This window comes from Delphinapterus leucas, chromosome 1 (assembly GCF_059928025.1).
Source record: "Delphinapterus leucas isolate spDelLeu-1000000601 "Yukka" chromosome 1, BTC_Dleu_Yukka2, whole genome shotgun sequence".
In the NCBI taxonomy this organism is placed as follows: Eukaryota; Metazoa; Chordata; class Mammalia; order Artiodactyla; family Monodontidae; genus Delphinapterus; species Delphinapterus leucas.
In genome coordinates, this window is record NC_143129.1 from 85141634 (window position 1) to 85157467 (window position 15834).

The window sequence follows — 15834 nt, forward strand, 5'->3', positions numbered from 1 at the left end:
TAGTTGAATTCAACCAAATTGTGAAGGAAATTACATGTATTCTGGTCATAGGGTTCAGAAGTGTATCTACCCAAGTCAATTGAGAAAAACTGGATAATTGAGGGGTATGGGTTGGAAGACCTCTGTTGACCAAATGGAGAACATTGGTGGGGAAATAAAACAGTTTGCCTATTCCATCTGTGCCTCAGGAAGAATCATCCTTTAAGGGTGCCATCCTCACACCTTGTTCCAGCCTCAAACATCTGGGTGAAAGAAAATAGAGCTCTAACTAGAATTCTTTGATCTTGCCTGTCCTGACTGGCAAATCTAGTCCCTCATAGCGGACTTAGTAGATTATCAATTTATGACCAGTTAGCTCTGAAATCACCCTTTCTGCCTGTGCAAATGAGTCTGGGCCCTTAAGCATCTTAGCTTTGTTAGCTGGCACTAAGTTAAGCTTTATCAGTAGAGGGTGCTGGAGAGAAATTTTAGGAGTAAGAGATTTGTTTTTCTTGTTCCAGTGACTCCCTAGACAGGCTTCTCCTGCAGTTGAAGTAGCTTCCCCAGGTCAAACTTCTGAAGTGCAGGCAGCCTCTCTAGGGCCCCACATCTGCAGTGTAGGCAGCCAGAGGCACCCAGCAACCAGTAGCAATCCCAGGCACCCACTTTTCCCCAGGTGGTTCTGTAGTAGAGTGTATTAGAGTGCCCCGGTGACATACCTCCCCATGAACAACTTTCTCCAGTGCCCTGCAGTGCCTCAGTGAGACACATTCCTGTGAACAGTTTTCCCCAGGACATGAGAGGTTGGATTTCTGGCAAGACCTACCAGAGTGTACCTCAGTGATTTCTCTGCCATTCAGTGACCTAAAGCTGTGCCCTCCAACGAGATCTGGATCTCAGCCCTAGGAGGAGGTTAACTCTTCCTGCCACAGATGCTCTAATTCACCCCTGGGAGTGGTGGCTATATCATATATCATATATTTTATCATATATATCATGTCATCTATCATATCATATCTGCTTTATTATATATCCACTGTTTCAATATTCTTTAGAGTTCTCTTTATACATGTTAATAGCCAATCTCTAGTTATTCCATTCTCTTGTTACAGTTAATATTTGTTTTATATTACATTTTCCTGTTTCAATTACTGTAGGGTTTCTTTCTACTGACTGAACCCAAGTGGATAGATTCAGAAGGTAACTTTAAAGAGAAATAAATGCTGTTCTTTGCTGTGCTTAGCTGTATCTTCATATGAATAATGCAGAGGCATTTTAGAATCCATATAATAACCATTTCATTAATTCACTAGCAAAAAGGATGTAATGAATCATAATGGCCATCTCAAAAAATTGAAACTATTTTTTTATCTTTTAGGAGAAAAAAATGGGAGGGACACAGTGCACCCGTGATAGTTTTTTCAATGTAAGTAAAAATACCAGCCATATTTAATCTACCAGCACTATCCCTTCAACGATATCTTTATGAGTCTATGCTAATCTGTCAACCTAAAGATTAATGATAAAAAAGCATATGTAATTGTCACATCTTAGAAAGAGACAAAAAATTTACAAAAACTTTTTTTTCACCATGAAATATAATATATACACAAAAGAGCTTGAAATCTCAGGAATGTTTTAACAAATATGTACAGGAAGCAGTAGTACTGAAGAAATGTATTACCAACACCAGAGCTCCCTGGAAGCTACATGAACCATACCCTGCCCCTACCCCATTATTTCCTGATTAGAGCCCTTTCCCTTCACCCCAGAAGTAACAACTTTCCTGACAGTTCTGCTCATAATGTCCTTGATTTATTTTTATCAATTATGCATGTACACCTAAAATTAAAGTTCAGTTTTGCCTGATTTTGACTTATATGTTCATTTGTGTTTTGTTTGTAATATCCATGTTGTTGCATATAACTCAGATTCATTAGCTCCATTGCTGCAGTCACCACTGATGGAAATTAGGCTTCTTTTCAGTTTTGGGGAGTACTGTTACATCCATGTATCCTAGTGTACATATGTACACATTTCTGTAGGGTAGAGATGGAATTTCTGGATCGTAGAGACTATTTTCAACTATATGAGATAATGTCAAACAGGTATCTAAAGTCATTTTATTGATTTATTGCCACTGAAGTGTAAGAGAGGTCTTATCATTCTATATCCTCACCAAAGCTTCATATTATTAATTTCTTGAATCATTGCTAAACCTGATGGGTGTAGCATCAGATAGCAGCTTTAATTTGCAGTATTCTGTTTAATAATACGATTGAAACCTTTCCATCTGTTTATTGGCTACCTGAATTTTCTCTTATATGATGTGCCTGTAGAAACCTTTTGCTCATTTTTCTATTAGATTATCTGTCTTTTTCTAATTGATGTGTTAAAAACATTTAGAGTGCCCTTTGTCAGTTACAGGATTATTCAGTACTTGATCCAATAATAAGACAGAACAGAATCATACCACACCTGGAAGACAGTGTTGGGTTCCATACCAAAAAAAAAAAAAAATCAGAGATGTACTAAGAGAAATTTGTTAAAGCACATATTAGACAGACATTTTTACAATCATAGAATGAGGAAGAACAAAAGAATGGCATGAAACCCAGAAGGCAGAAGACCTTTAAATATTTCGTATGGTGAAAGACACTGTATAGGTTAATGACAAATAACAGATTGGCCAAATTAATTTGCAATATATTAGTAGCGCCCACAAATCAAAAAGCAGAGCAAAGCATGTAAGAGAAGAATGGGCAAAGGATACAAAGAGGCAAATGTAAGAATAATTTAATCGTGTATTGTACATTTGAAAGTGGCTAAGACAGTAAATCTTATAAGTTTTCATCACAGGAAAAAAAGTATAACTATGTGTAGTCATGAATGTTAGTTTGACTTATTGTGGTGATCATTTAGCAATACATAAATACAGTAGTCTTCCATTATTCACAGTTTCACTTCCCATATTATTAGTTGCCTGCAGCCTACTGTAGTCCAAAAATATTACAGTTGTCCCTTAGTATTCACGGGGGGTTGTTTCCAGGATCCACCACAGACACCCAAAGCCTTGGACGCTCAAGTCCGTTAGTCTGCTCTCTGGATCCTCGGTTCTGCACCTGTGGATTCAACCGACCACAGATCATGTAGTACTGTATTTATTTTGCAGCAATCTTGTATTAGCCAATAGTTCAAACACGTGCTGTTCAAGGGTCAACTGTAAAGGAGAACTCCCTTCAGAGTGCCTACATCATTCACCTCACTTCATCTCATTGCATTGGTATTGCGTCATCTCAGAGGTTCACGAGATGAAGTAGGGTGAGAACAGGACAGTAAGATATTTTTATTTATTTATTTTTTGCGGTACGCGGGCCTCTCACTGTTGTGGCCTCTCCCGTCGCGGAGCACAGGCTCCGGACGCGCAGGCTCAGCGGCCATGGCTCACGGGCCCAGCCGCTCCGCGGCATGTGGGATCTTTCCAGACCGGGACACGAACCCGCGTCCCCTGCATCGGCAGGCGGACTCTCAACCACTGCGCCACCAGGGAAGCCCGACAGATATTTTGAAAGAGAGAGAGGACCACATTCACATAACTTTCATAACAGTATATTCTTGTAATTATTGTATTTTAATATTAGTTGTTTTGGTTAATCTTTTATTGTGCCTAATTCATGACTTAAAATTTATCATAGGTATGTATGTATAGGGAAAAGCATAGTATATGCTCTACTACTACAAACCAACAAAATACCTCTGTGAGAAATCCAGAAACCAGTAAAAAGACAACCACACCCCACAGGAGCGTGAAGCCATCTTCATGAAAGTTGGCTACAGAATTTGCAGCTCTATCCACTTTCTCTCACCAGAGAACCTCTCCATCATCCCTGGATCCACAAATACACATATGCAGCACGTTTGGGAGGAAACACTCAACTCCCATCTTCTCCTTGGGAAGGGAAAGGAGTAGAATGTAAGTACAAATGACCTTTAGGGGACAGTCCAAGGGACAAGTGTCTGTCTTGCCTGTACTCCAGTACTGACAGGAACAAAGGTGCCATGTTGAGGCATTTCAGAGCAAAGATATAAACCATGTACCAGGGTGTGCAGCACTACAGACAGAAACTAGGTGGAGCCCCAGGATGGTGATTTACTACAACACCAGATAAGCTTCAACGTTGCAGTGGGAGCTTCTGAATAGAAACAGGCAAATCACTTCAAAAAAAATTGCATAAACAAGCCCAGAAAGGACACATAGACATTATACATTAAACACACACACACACACACACACACACACATACGCTGAGAAAATATTTGAGACGTCTCCAGACTGTCTTGCCTGGCTGTGTGGAGAAAAACCGCCCTGTATGACACCAGACTGGGAGAGCTGACTGATGCTTTAGATGCCAAAATCCAAAATAGAACAACAACGATAGCAACAAAACAAGACATACAAACCGACAGGCAACCATGACATGTTTAAGGAAACAATTTCATCTCTAGATAATAAACCTAAAGAAAGGGAGATATATGAATTGCCAGACAAAAATTCAAACTTACAGATCAATGAATTAACGGAGAGCACAGATAGACAACTATACAAAATCAGGGAAATGATGCATGAACAAATGAGAATATCAACAAAGAGATAGAAACCACGAGGAAGAACCAAACGGAAATTCTGGAAATGAGGAATACAATACTTTATTTGAAAAGTTCACTGGAGGGACCCACCCAGGCAGAAGAAAATATCAGAAAATTAAAAGATAGGGCTTTCATCATTAGTGAAACAGAGGAAGAAAAAGTCAAAAGAATGAAGAAAAATGAAGAGAGTCTAAGGGAATTAGGGGATACGATCCACTGAAACAACATATACAAATGGGAATCCCAGAAAGTGAGGAACAGAGGAAGGATCAGAGAAACTGTTTGAAGAAAAAATGGCCAAAGGTGTCCCAAATCTGAGGAGAGAAATAGACATACAAATTTAAGAAGCTCAATAAACTCTAATGTGGATATATCTAAAGAGACCTACATTAAGATATATGAGCATCAAACTGTCAAAAGTCACAAATCAAGAGGGACTCTTGAAAGCAGAGGGAGAAAAGTGAGTGTTACATACAAGGGAGCTCCCACTAGATTGGTCAGCAGATCTCTCAGCAGAAATCTCTGAGATATAGAGAGTGGGATGATATATTAAAGTTATTGAAAGAAAAAAGTGTCACCATGAATATTACACCTGCCCAAACTATCCTTAAAAACAGAGGAGAACTTAAGACTTTCCCAGATAAGCAAAACCTGAGGGAGTTCATCACCACTAGACATATCTTTTTTTTGTTTGTTTAGTTTTGTTTTGTTTTGTTTGTTTTTTGCGGTACGTGGGCCTCTCACTGTTGTGGTCTCTCCCGTTGCGAAGCACAGGCTCCGGACGCGCAGGCTCAGCGGCCATGGCTCACAGGCCCAGCCGCTCCGCAGCATGTGGGATCTTCCCGGACTGGGGCACGAACCCGTGTCCCCTGCATCGGCAGGCGGACTCTCAACCACTGCGCCAGCAGGGAAGCCCTAGACATATCTTAAAAAAATTCTGAAAGACGTTCCACAAGTTGAAGTGAAAGGATGATAAATAGCAATACAAAAACATACAACAATATATAATTCCCTGACAAATGTAAATATTTAGACAAATAAAGAGTGCCATAGTATTGTGATGTAGGTGAGTTAACAACTTGTAAGTCTGGTATAGACTTTTCTTAAAAACAATTATAAATTTTTGTTAAGGATAAGCAATATAAAAAGAGGTAATTTGTGTCATAAATAAGATAAAGTGAGGGGGTAGGGATGTAAAAGAGTAGAGTGCTTACATATGATTTTTTCTTCCATTTATATTTAGTAACATGGGGGCAGGAGAAGTGGCTTAGCTGCTCACACCAAGATTCCTTTTACAGAGACAGACTATCTGAGCAGAGCTCTGAGATGAAAGGGAACCTGAGCTGGGGAAGGCACCACTTCAGCTACTCCATACAGCAAAGGAGAGAGAGAGAACACCCGAATTACATTTAAGCCTGTCAAACTTACCTCCTTGATTAATTTACAAAGTATTTTTCCTCTAAGATTGTATATAATTTTATTACATACGATTGAATTTAAGTTGTTATTGGTTTAAAATAGGTTGTTACAGAGTGGGGGAATGAAGATGGCAGAGAAGAGGACGTGGAGCTCGCCTTCCCCAACACACCAAAAATATATATACATGTGGAACAATACTAATGGAAAACTAACTGGAAACTGGCAGAACTGGTCCTATATGACCAAGGCTGCAGGAAAAAATTCCCATGTAATCAGGTGGAAGAAAAGCATCGCATTGGGTTGAGACCTGTGCCCTTGGGAGGGGACTAAGAGGAAATGGGAGATCACAGGGGCAGGCATTTGCCCTGGGGAGTGAGTGGATTGAGCCATAGAGTGGACATCTCAGTCCTGGGGTACTCCAGGGAGGAGACAAGCCCCCTTGGCTACTTGGAGAACTGCTGGGACAGGTAGAAAGGCTGGAGGAGCCTAGACTCTACTCGGGAGGAGTGTGCAGGTGCTGGCTTGCCACCAGACTGGGCGGAGAGAGGTCTGCCCTAGGGACTGCCCCCTCTCTGGACCCCTCAGTCTGAGCTGAGGGAACACGCTGGACCCACTCACTCCAAGCCACAGCTTGGCACTCGATCTGGGACAAGAAGGTCCTGGGAAAAGACTCCATCTAAAAGACACAGAGGAGACTCACAGGCCCAGGGAGAGGTCCAGTTGTGATGGCAGCAGCCGTTGTTGGTGCTTTCTCAAACAGTGCCATAGAAGCAGCCCCGACTTCTGACAGCAACCCAGCTGCTTCCATTACCACAGCCACAACACTGGGATCCCAGGCCCAGGTGAAGAAATGCTCCAACCCTGCCCACCTCATGCCACAACCTTGCACTAAATCTGGGAAGACCACAACAGGGGAAAAGACTTGATCTTGGGTTTTGTCTGAACAGAGCTGTAGAAACCTGCACAGACAGCACATCAGACCTTGGTAAGTGCACAGGCACATGAAAAGAGACTCAATGTTGCTAATTATTATAGAAATGCAATTCAAAACAACGAGATACCACCTCACACCTATCAGAATGGCTATTATCAAAATGTCTACAAATAACAAGTGTTGGTGAAGATGTGAAGAAAAGGGAAATTTTATACACTGTTGGTGGGAATGTAAGTTAGTGCAGCCACTATGGAAAGCAGTATGGAGGTTCCTCGATAAACTGAAAATAGAACTACCATATGATCCAGCAATTCCACTCCTGGGTGTATATCTGGAATAAATGAAAATACTAATTCAAAAAGATACATGCACCTCAATGTTCACAGCTCCACTATGTACAATAGCCAAGGCATGGCAGCAACCCAAGTGCCCATAAACGGATGGTTGGCTTAAGATGTGGGATATGTATATGCAATGGAATATTACTCGGCTGTTAAGAGGAATGAAATCCTGCCATTTGCAACAATGTGGACGGACATAGAAAATATTATTCTTTGTGAAATAAGTTAAACAGAGAAAGATAAATACTGTATTCTATCACTTATATGTGGAATCTAAAATATAATACAAATGAATGTATGCTTAAAACAGAAACAGACTCATAGGTATAGAAAACAAGCTAGTGCTTACTGAAGAGGAGAGGGAAGGGAGGCGGGGTAAATTAGGCGTAGAGGGTTAAGAGATACAAACTACTATGTATAAAAGAGATAAGCAACAAAGATATATTGTACAGCACATGGAATTATAGCTCTTATCTTGTAATAAATTTCAATGGGATACATTGTGTAAAAACACTGAATCACCCACCATGCTGTACACCTGGAAATAATATAATATTGTAAATCAACTATACTTTTCAATTAAAAAATTTTTTAAACTAGCTGAAGGAAAACAGAAAAATCCACAAAAATGTGGAATGAAACCATGTACTCTTTAAAAGCCAGTGTGTTAAAGAAAAAATTATAAGAGAATTTGGAAAATATCTTGAGATAAATGAAAATGAAGCCACAACATCCCATCTCATGGGATGTAGCAAAAGGAGCACAAAGAGAGAAATTTATAGAAGTGAACACTTACGTTAAAAAGGAAGCAAAATCTCAAATAAATAACTTTACCTTACATTTCAAGGAATTACAATAAGAAGAAAAAAAAACTAAACCCAAATTCAGCAGACAGAAGGGAAAAATAAAGATTAGAACAGAAATAAATGAAATAGAGAATCGAAAAATAGTAAGAAAAAAAAGTCAATGAAACTGAGTTGGTTTTTTGAAAATATCAACAAAATTGACAAACCTTTAATGAGACATAGTAAGAAAAAAGAGAAGACTCAAATATCTAAAATACAAATGAATGAGGAAACATTACAACTAATGTCATATAAATAAAAAGAATTACAAAAGACTACCATGAATAATTATATGCTAGCAAATTGGATGACCTAAGAAATGGATACATTTCTAGAAATAAACAACCTACCAAAGATGAATCACAAAGAAATAAAAGATATAAATGGGCCTATAACTAGTGGGGAGATTGAAAATTAATCAAAAGCCTGTCAACAAAGGAAAGTTCAGGATTAGATGGTTTCACTGGAGAATTCTACCAAATATTTAAAGAATAATTAACATCAAGACTTCTTAGACTCTTTCAAAGAATTAAAGAGGCAGGGACACTCTCAAACTCATTCTATGAGGCCAGCATTACCATAGTACCAAAACCAGATAAAAGGTAACAAGGAAAGAAGACCACAGAGCAATATCTCTCATAAATATTGATACAAAAATCCTAAAGAAAATACTAGCACACTGAATTCAACAACACATGAAAGGGATCATATTCCATGACCAAATGGGATTTATACTGAATGTAAGGATGGTCCAAAACGTGAAAAATCAATCCATGTACTAAACCTCATTAAGAGAACAGAGGACAAAAGCCATATGAGTATCTCAATTGATGCAAACAAAGCATTTGAAAATATTCAACACACTTTCATGACAAAAATGCCCCACAGACGAGGGAGGGAAGAAAACTACTTCAACATAATAAAATCCATGAATAAAAAGCTAACAGTTAACATCATACTCAATGGGAAAGCTTTCCCTTTAAGATCAAGAACAAGTGGACAAAGATGTTCACTCTTGTCATTACTATTCAACATAGTACAGAACCTTTAGCCAGAGCAATCAGACATGAAAAAGAAATAAAACACATATAAAATGGATAAGAAGAATTAAAACAATCTCTGTTTGCAGAAGATATGGCCTTATATACAGAAAATCCTAAGAATTCCACCCACACACACAAAAAAACCCAAACCCTGTTAGAACTAATAATGAATTCATCAAAGTTACAGCATACAAAATCAACACTCAAAAATCAGGGGCATTCTTATATGTTAATAATGAGCAAACTGAGATGGAAATTTGGGAAATATTCCCACTATACTAAAATACTATAGCCTTAAAAAGTATAAAATTCTTAGGAATATACTTAACAAAGGAGGTGAAAGACTTAGACGTGGAAAACTGCAAAACATTGCTTAAAAAATTCCAGAGATGCTTCAGATTAATGGAATGACATCCCAGGGTCATGGAATGGAAGACTTAATATTGGTAAAATATAATAATTGATAGTCATTATGATGGTTTAGTACTGGCATAAAGATAGATATATAGACCAATGGTATAGAATTGAGAACCCAGAGATAAACCTTTCTATATATGGCCAAATGATATTCAAAAAGAATGTCAAGACTACACAATAAGAAGAATACAGTCTCTTTAACAAATGTTATATGTTAACAAATATGTTAACATATGTTATGATATGTTAACAAATGTTATGATACCCATATGCAAAAGAATAAAGCTGGACACTTACCTTACACATGTACAAAAATTAACTCAAAATGGATTAAACAGCTAATTGTAAGAACAAAAACTATTAAATTCCTAGGGGTAAAGCTTCAGGACACTGGATTTGGGAATGATTTCTTGGATATGACACTAAAACCACAGGTAACAAAGTAAAAAATTGATTAAAAAGATGACAACAACAGGGCTTCCATGATGGCGCAGTGGTTAAGAATCCGCCTGCCAATGCAGGGGACAAGGGTTCGAGCCCTGGTCTGGGAAGGTTCCACAAGCCGCGGAGCAACTAAGCCCGTGCGCCACAACTACTGAGCCTGCGCACTAGAGCCCGCGAGCCACAACTGCTGAAGCCCACATGCCTAGAGTCCGTGCCCCTCAACAAGAGAAGCCACCTCAATGAAAAGCCCGTGCACCGCAACGAAGAGAAGCCCCCGCTCACTGCAACTAGAGAAAACCCGTGTGCAGCAACGAAGACCCAACGCAGCCAAAAATAAATAAATAAAATTAATTAATTAAAAAAAAAACCCTAAAGGAGGAAGAAATACTACATATTACGCGATTTAAAAAAGAAAAAAGATGACAACAACACATTTTAAATCTGCACACCAAAAGATACACTCAAGAGAGTGAAAAGGCAATCTGCAGAATGGGAGAAAAATAATTGCAAATCATATATCTGAGACAGGGTAATATTCAGAATATCTAAGAAACTTCTTCAACTCAGCAATAAAAGTTAAATAATCTGGTTTAAAAATGGGCCAAGAGGTCGAATAGATATTTCTCCAAAGAAGATATACAAATGGCCAATAAGCATATAAAAGAATCTCAGTATAATCAGCAAGGATGATTTACCACCTCACACCCATCAGGATGGCCACTATTAAAAGTCCAGAAAATAAGCGTTGGTAAGGATGCAGAGACGTTGGAACCATGTGAACAGTTAGTAGGAATGTAAAATCGTGCAGCTATTAAGGAAAGAAATATGGAATTCCTCAGAAAGTTAAAAATAGAATTACCATATATCTAGCAATTGAGTTTCTGGATGTATGTCCTAAAGAACTCAAAGCAGGATCTTCAGGAGATATTTGCACACCCATTTTCATTGCAGGATTATTCACAATAGTCAAGAGGTTGAAGCGACCCAAATGTCCACCAACAGATGAATGACTAAGGAAGTGTGGTATATACATATATGGAAGAGCATGCATGCTTAAGAAAGGAAAATCCTGTCACAGGCTACAACATGAAGAAACTTTAAGGATATTATGCTAAGTGAAATAAGCCAGTTACACAAAGACAAACACTGTATGATTCTACTCATACTCAATATTTTAAGTAATCAAAATCATAGAAATAGAAAGTAGAAAGATAGTTTCTATGTGTAGGGGACAGGGGGTAGAATTAGCGATTTTTAGGTATAGTTTTAGCGTTGCAAGATGGAAAAGTTCTAGAGATCTGTTGCACAAAAATGTGAATATAGTTAACACTATGGAAATGTACATTTTAAAATGGTTAAAACGGTAAAGTTAATGTTATGTTTTTTTAACCACAGTGTTTAAAACGTGTTATTGAACAAACTGTTTTACAAGAAAATTTGTAAACCAATACAGGATTTTTAGAGTTCTGTCTGATTTTTAGAGGGCTCAATCAATTTGAGCACCTGCATTTTCTTTGATCTAACACAATTCTAAGAATCCACCAGAAGTGGCAAAAAGGTGTGTATGTGCATCTATATATTTACATATAAACAAATAATATTTAATGCGTACATATATTTATCTTAATCACCATAATAGAACATATTTATCAACAAGAAAAATGTAAAAATTTGAAACAATGGTTATACCATGAATACATAAAGGAAATGTTTAAATAAAGAATTATGTGAATACTATAGAATATTATGTATCCGTTAGTAGGCAATGATCTACATCTGTTATTATCAATGGCCTAGAAAATTATTTACAATATATTGTGTACTGAAAAATGGCAGTGTCAAAAATATATGAATAGTATGTACTACTTTTAAATATGATATACTTTCTATATTTTAATGGCATGTCCTAAGATGGAAAAAGCATCATACCTAAGAATTCTGTCTAAGTGTTGGGAAGAGTTTATTGGAGACATATGCAGATTGAGGATAAAGGAAAGGCTTGCATTTTCTACTCTATGTAATTCAGGGTTATTTCCACCTTTTACAATATATGTGCATAATTTTTGTAAATAAGGGGAAATAGGTCAAAGCAGACTATTTCCACAAAGCTTTGTGTTAACAAACAGATGCTGTAGAGTTTAGCCCAAAGACAATTTTGTTGCAACAGGAGTTGCAGAATTAGTGTTTTAATCAAGAAATACTCCAGGGGCCTAAAGGAAAATGGTATTGATGTGAAAATGATGATAAAATAAAATGAATACAGGAGATAGATCCCAACTGCCCTCCCCAGTTTAGGCTGCTGGGGGCTTGAGAAAATCACAGACTGAGGAAACTGTAATTTCTGATTTCCAATCTGAACTAGGAGCTCAACACATTTGGTGACACCTTCATTTGTCCCTAGTCAGCTCTCTGCTGAGTTCTTCTCTTCTTCATCTCCTTTACCTCCACTGTCCCTCACCTCAGCAGCTGACTTTACTGGGACCCTGAACCTTCAGACTGGCCCTGCCTTACTGGCTACTAACTACACTCACTGCTTCTCCTGCCTGCCAACCAGGTCATCTCCACTGTACACAGGCTCCTCCTTTGCTCCCCCCTGAGTGGGCCCCCTTTGAAGGACCCCCCCATCCTCTCCTGGAGGCTGAGCCAGGCTGTATATGGGGGTTTTCCTAACAGTGCTTGAGAATGGCCAGGACCCTTCCATCTAACAATCCTTTTTTTTTTAAATTTTATTTATTGAATTTTGTTTTAACTTTTTATTTTATATTGGAGTATAGTTGATTAACAATGTTGTGTTAGTTTCAGGTGTATAGGAAAGTGATTCAGTTATACCTATTCATGTATCTATTATTTTTCAAATTCTTTTCCCATTTAGATTGTTACATAATATTGAGCAGAGTTCCTGGTGCTATACAGCAGGTTATCTATTTTATATATAGCAGTGTGTTCATGACAATCCGAAACTCCCTAGAACCCTCCAGCCACTGTTGTGTTTCTTCCCTCTCTTTCACATCCAACTTCTTGAACGTGTGGTCTGGATTTGTGATCTCCCTTCTGAATCCCCCTTTCACATCACAACCTTCTGGCATGTGGCTCCTCAGCAGTTCCCCTAACCGTTCACACTAAAGTGACCAAGACCTCCTTTTGTTAAATTCAGCATTTATTGAACTCTGCTCGGTATTTCACCTGTTGACCACAGGTGCTGCCCGGGGTGGGGGTGGGGAGGTGGAGTCTCCTCCGATTTTCTCAGGCTCTGGTGATACTCTTGCTGGCTCCGGTGATCTTTCCGTTTGCCTCAAGCGAGCCCAGGAGAAAAGTGGAAATGATAAATGATGTTAACTGTGAAGTGGACACAGCGGGCTTTAAAATATCCCACTCAACCCATGGAAGAATCAGGTGTGTCCTAAGGCCTATAGAAACAGAAGAAATGGCTCAAGATACAGTAAGCCTTTAACAAGTGCTCTGTAGTTCCTCTTATTCTTTATTCCTTCTCCTTTTCCCCAACCGGTTCTCTGTCCTTCTCCACCCCTCGTGCAAATAGCCTCGCTTTTCATTTTATTCTCACGAACCTTCCCTGGATTCTTGCATGTGAGCCCAACGGCACCGCCCAGAAAACGAACTAGATGCGTTGGACAGGGCGTGCACCTGCTGTGGAAATCCGCTGGACTGAGCCTGACCCAGCTTGGACCGAGGCTGCCCTCCCACACAGGGGCTCAGGGAGCTCCGCACTCACTAGTCCCGCGCCTCTAGCGGCGGTCCCTGGAAGTCTTAGTCGCAAGGCCCCAGTGGCAGGGACTGACTCACTTGGGAACAGGCTCTGCCATGAGGTCAGTGAGGACCCTCCTCTCCCCAGGCCGTTCGCTCCCCTTGCTAGTCCTGCCGGTGCTCCTGGTTGACTCTCTTGGCAAGGATTTAATTTTTCACCCCGAATGGGGCTTTGACTCCTATGAAATCACCATCCCCACGAAGCTGAGCTTCCGTGGAGGGGAGCAGGGTGTGGCCAAGCACGTGTCCTACCTCCTGCAGGTAAAAGGCAAGAACCACGTCCTCCACCTGTGGTCCAAGAGGTTTCTATTGCCCCGGAATCTACAGGTTTTCTCCTTCACAGAACAGGGGAGGCTTTTGGAGGATCACCCTTATATACCCAGCGACTGCAACTATATGGGCTTGGTTGAAGGAAATCAGGATTCTAAAGCTATTTTAAGTACATGCATGGGGGGGTCTCCGAGGCATACTGAAAGTTGATGCCAACCATTACCAAATCGAGCCCCTCAGAGCCTCTTCCAATTTTGAACATGTCATATATCTCCTAAAGAAAGAGGAGGAATTTCCCAGTCAGATCTGTGGCTTAACTGATGGTGAAACAGTAAAGCAGTTGGCCGAGCATAAGAACAGGGCTAGGATACATGACTTTAGTGAGGCATGTATGCACCCAAAGTACTTGGAATTAGCCCCGGGTTTTGATAACAGTAGGTATTTATATTTGAACTCCAAACTTACTCAAGTCATAAATGATGCCATTCTTCTGACTGCAATTGCAGACCCTTACTTTCAAGGTGTCCGTACGAGAATACAACTATTAGCTATGGAAGTATGGACAGACAGAGACAAAATAGCACTTAATGCCCCAGTGATATCACAAGTTTTAGGCCAGTTTGTGCAATACAGATCACGTGACCTGAGTCGTCGGATTCCAGCAGATCGGGCACACCTATACCTTAAAAAACAGTTTAGTGATGCGCTTTCACAGCACTGGGGAAGTGTATGTAGTACATTGCCTTCTGGATCTACAAGTTCTATTCTAGATAAAAATATCCTTGGACCTGCCACTTGGACTACTCATGCTCTGGGCCATAGTGTGGGAATGATCCACAGTTACAAATACTGCCAATGTAAGGGTAGGCATAGTTGCATCATGGGCACTGGACGAACCGGGTTTAGTAATTGTAGTTATGCCGAATTTTGTTCGCATGTAAGTTCAGGATTAAACTGTCTAACGGATATCCCAGGATTAGGTTATGTGGTAAAGAGATGTGGAAACAAAATTGTGGAAGAGAATGAGGAATGTGATTGTGGTTCAAGAGAGGACTGTAAAGAAGACCAGTGTCGTCAGCCAGATTGTAAATTCAAAGAAGGTGCCAACTGTAGCACTGGACTTTGCTGTCATAACTGTCAATTTCGTCCATCTGGATATACGTGTCGGGGGGAAGAAAATGAATGTGACCTTGCAGAGTACTGCAGTGGGACCTCAGCATTCTGCCCAAGTGACGCATATAAGCAGGATGGAACCCCTTGCAAGTACAGAGCCCGTTGTGTCAGAAAGGGCTGCCAATCCAGAACTATGCAGTGTCAAAATATTTTTGGAGCTGCTGCCATGGGGGCTTCTCTTCAATGCTACGATGCAGTTAATGTAATAGGTGACCAATATGGGAGCTGTGGTATTTTAGGAGTTGGTCAGTATGAGAAGTGTCCCAGAGAAAAGGCATTATGTGGCAGGCTACAGTGTATAAATGTCGAAACCATCCCTGATATGCAAGAACATACTACTCTAATTTCTACTCACCTGCCTGAAGAAAGTCTCATGTGCTGGGGCATTGGCTATCATCTAGCCATGGTACCTATGGGGTTATCTGACATGGGTGTGATAAGTGATGGTACCTCCTGTGGTAAGGAGCGGATATGTTTTTAATAGAAATTGTGTGAATAGCTCGGTCCTGAATTTTGACTGTTTGCCTGAGAATTGCAGTGTCCGAGGCGTTTGCAACAGT

The 15834-nt window shown here is 39.8% G+C and overlaps 1 protein-coding gene across 1 annotated transcript in view; it reads left to right on the forward strand.

The window, feature by feature from the left end:
* The window catches only part of ADAM30 (ADAM metallopeptidase domain 30), a 46059-nt gene that overhangs the window by 13981 nt on the left and 16244 nt on the right, over positions 1-15834 (forward strand). The window contains 3 exon segments of the mRNA XM_089917003.1: positions 1-14281; positions 14283-15749; positions 15751-15832. The exon segment at positions 1-14281 is cut by the window's left edge and continues 13981 nt beyond it. Of these exon segments, the coding sequence (XP_089773129.1) occupies positions 13889-14281; positions 14283-15749; positions 15751-15832 (1942 nt within the window). The 5' untranslated portion in view covers positions 1-13888.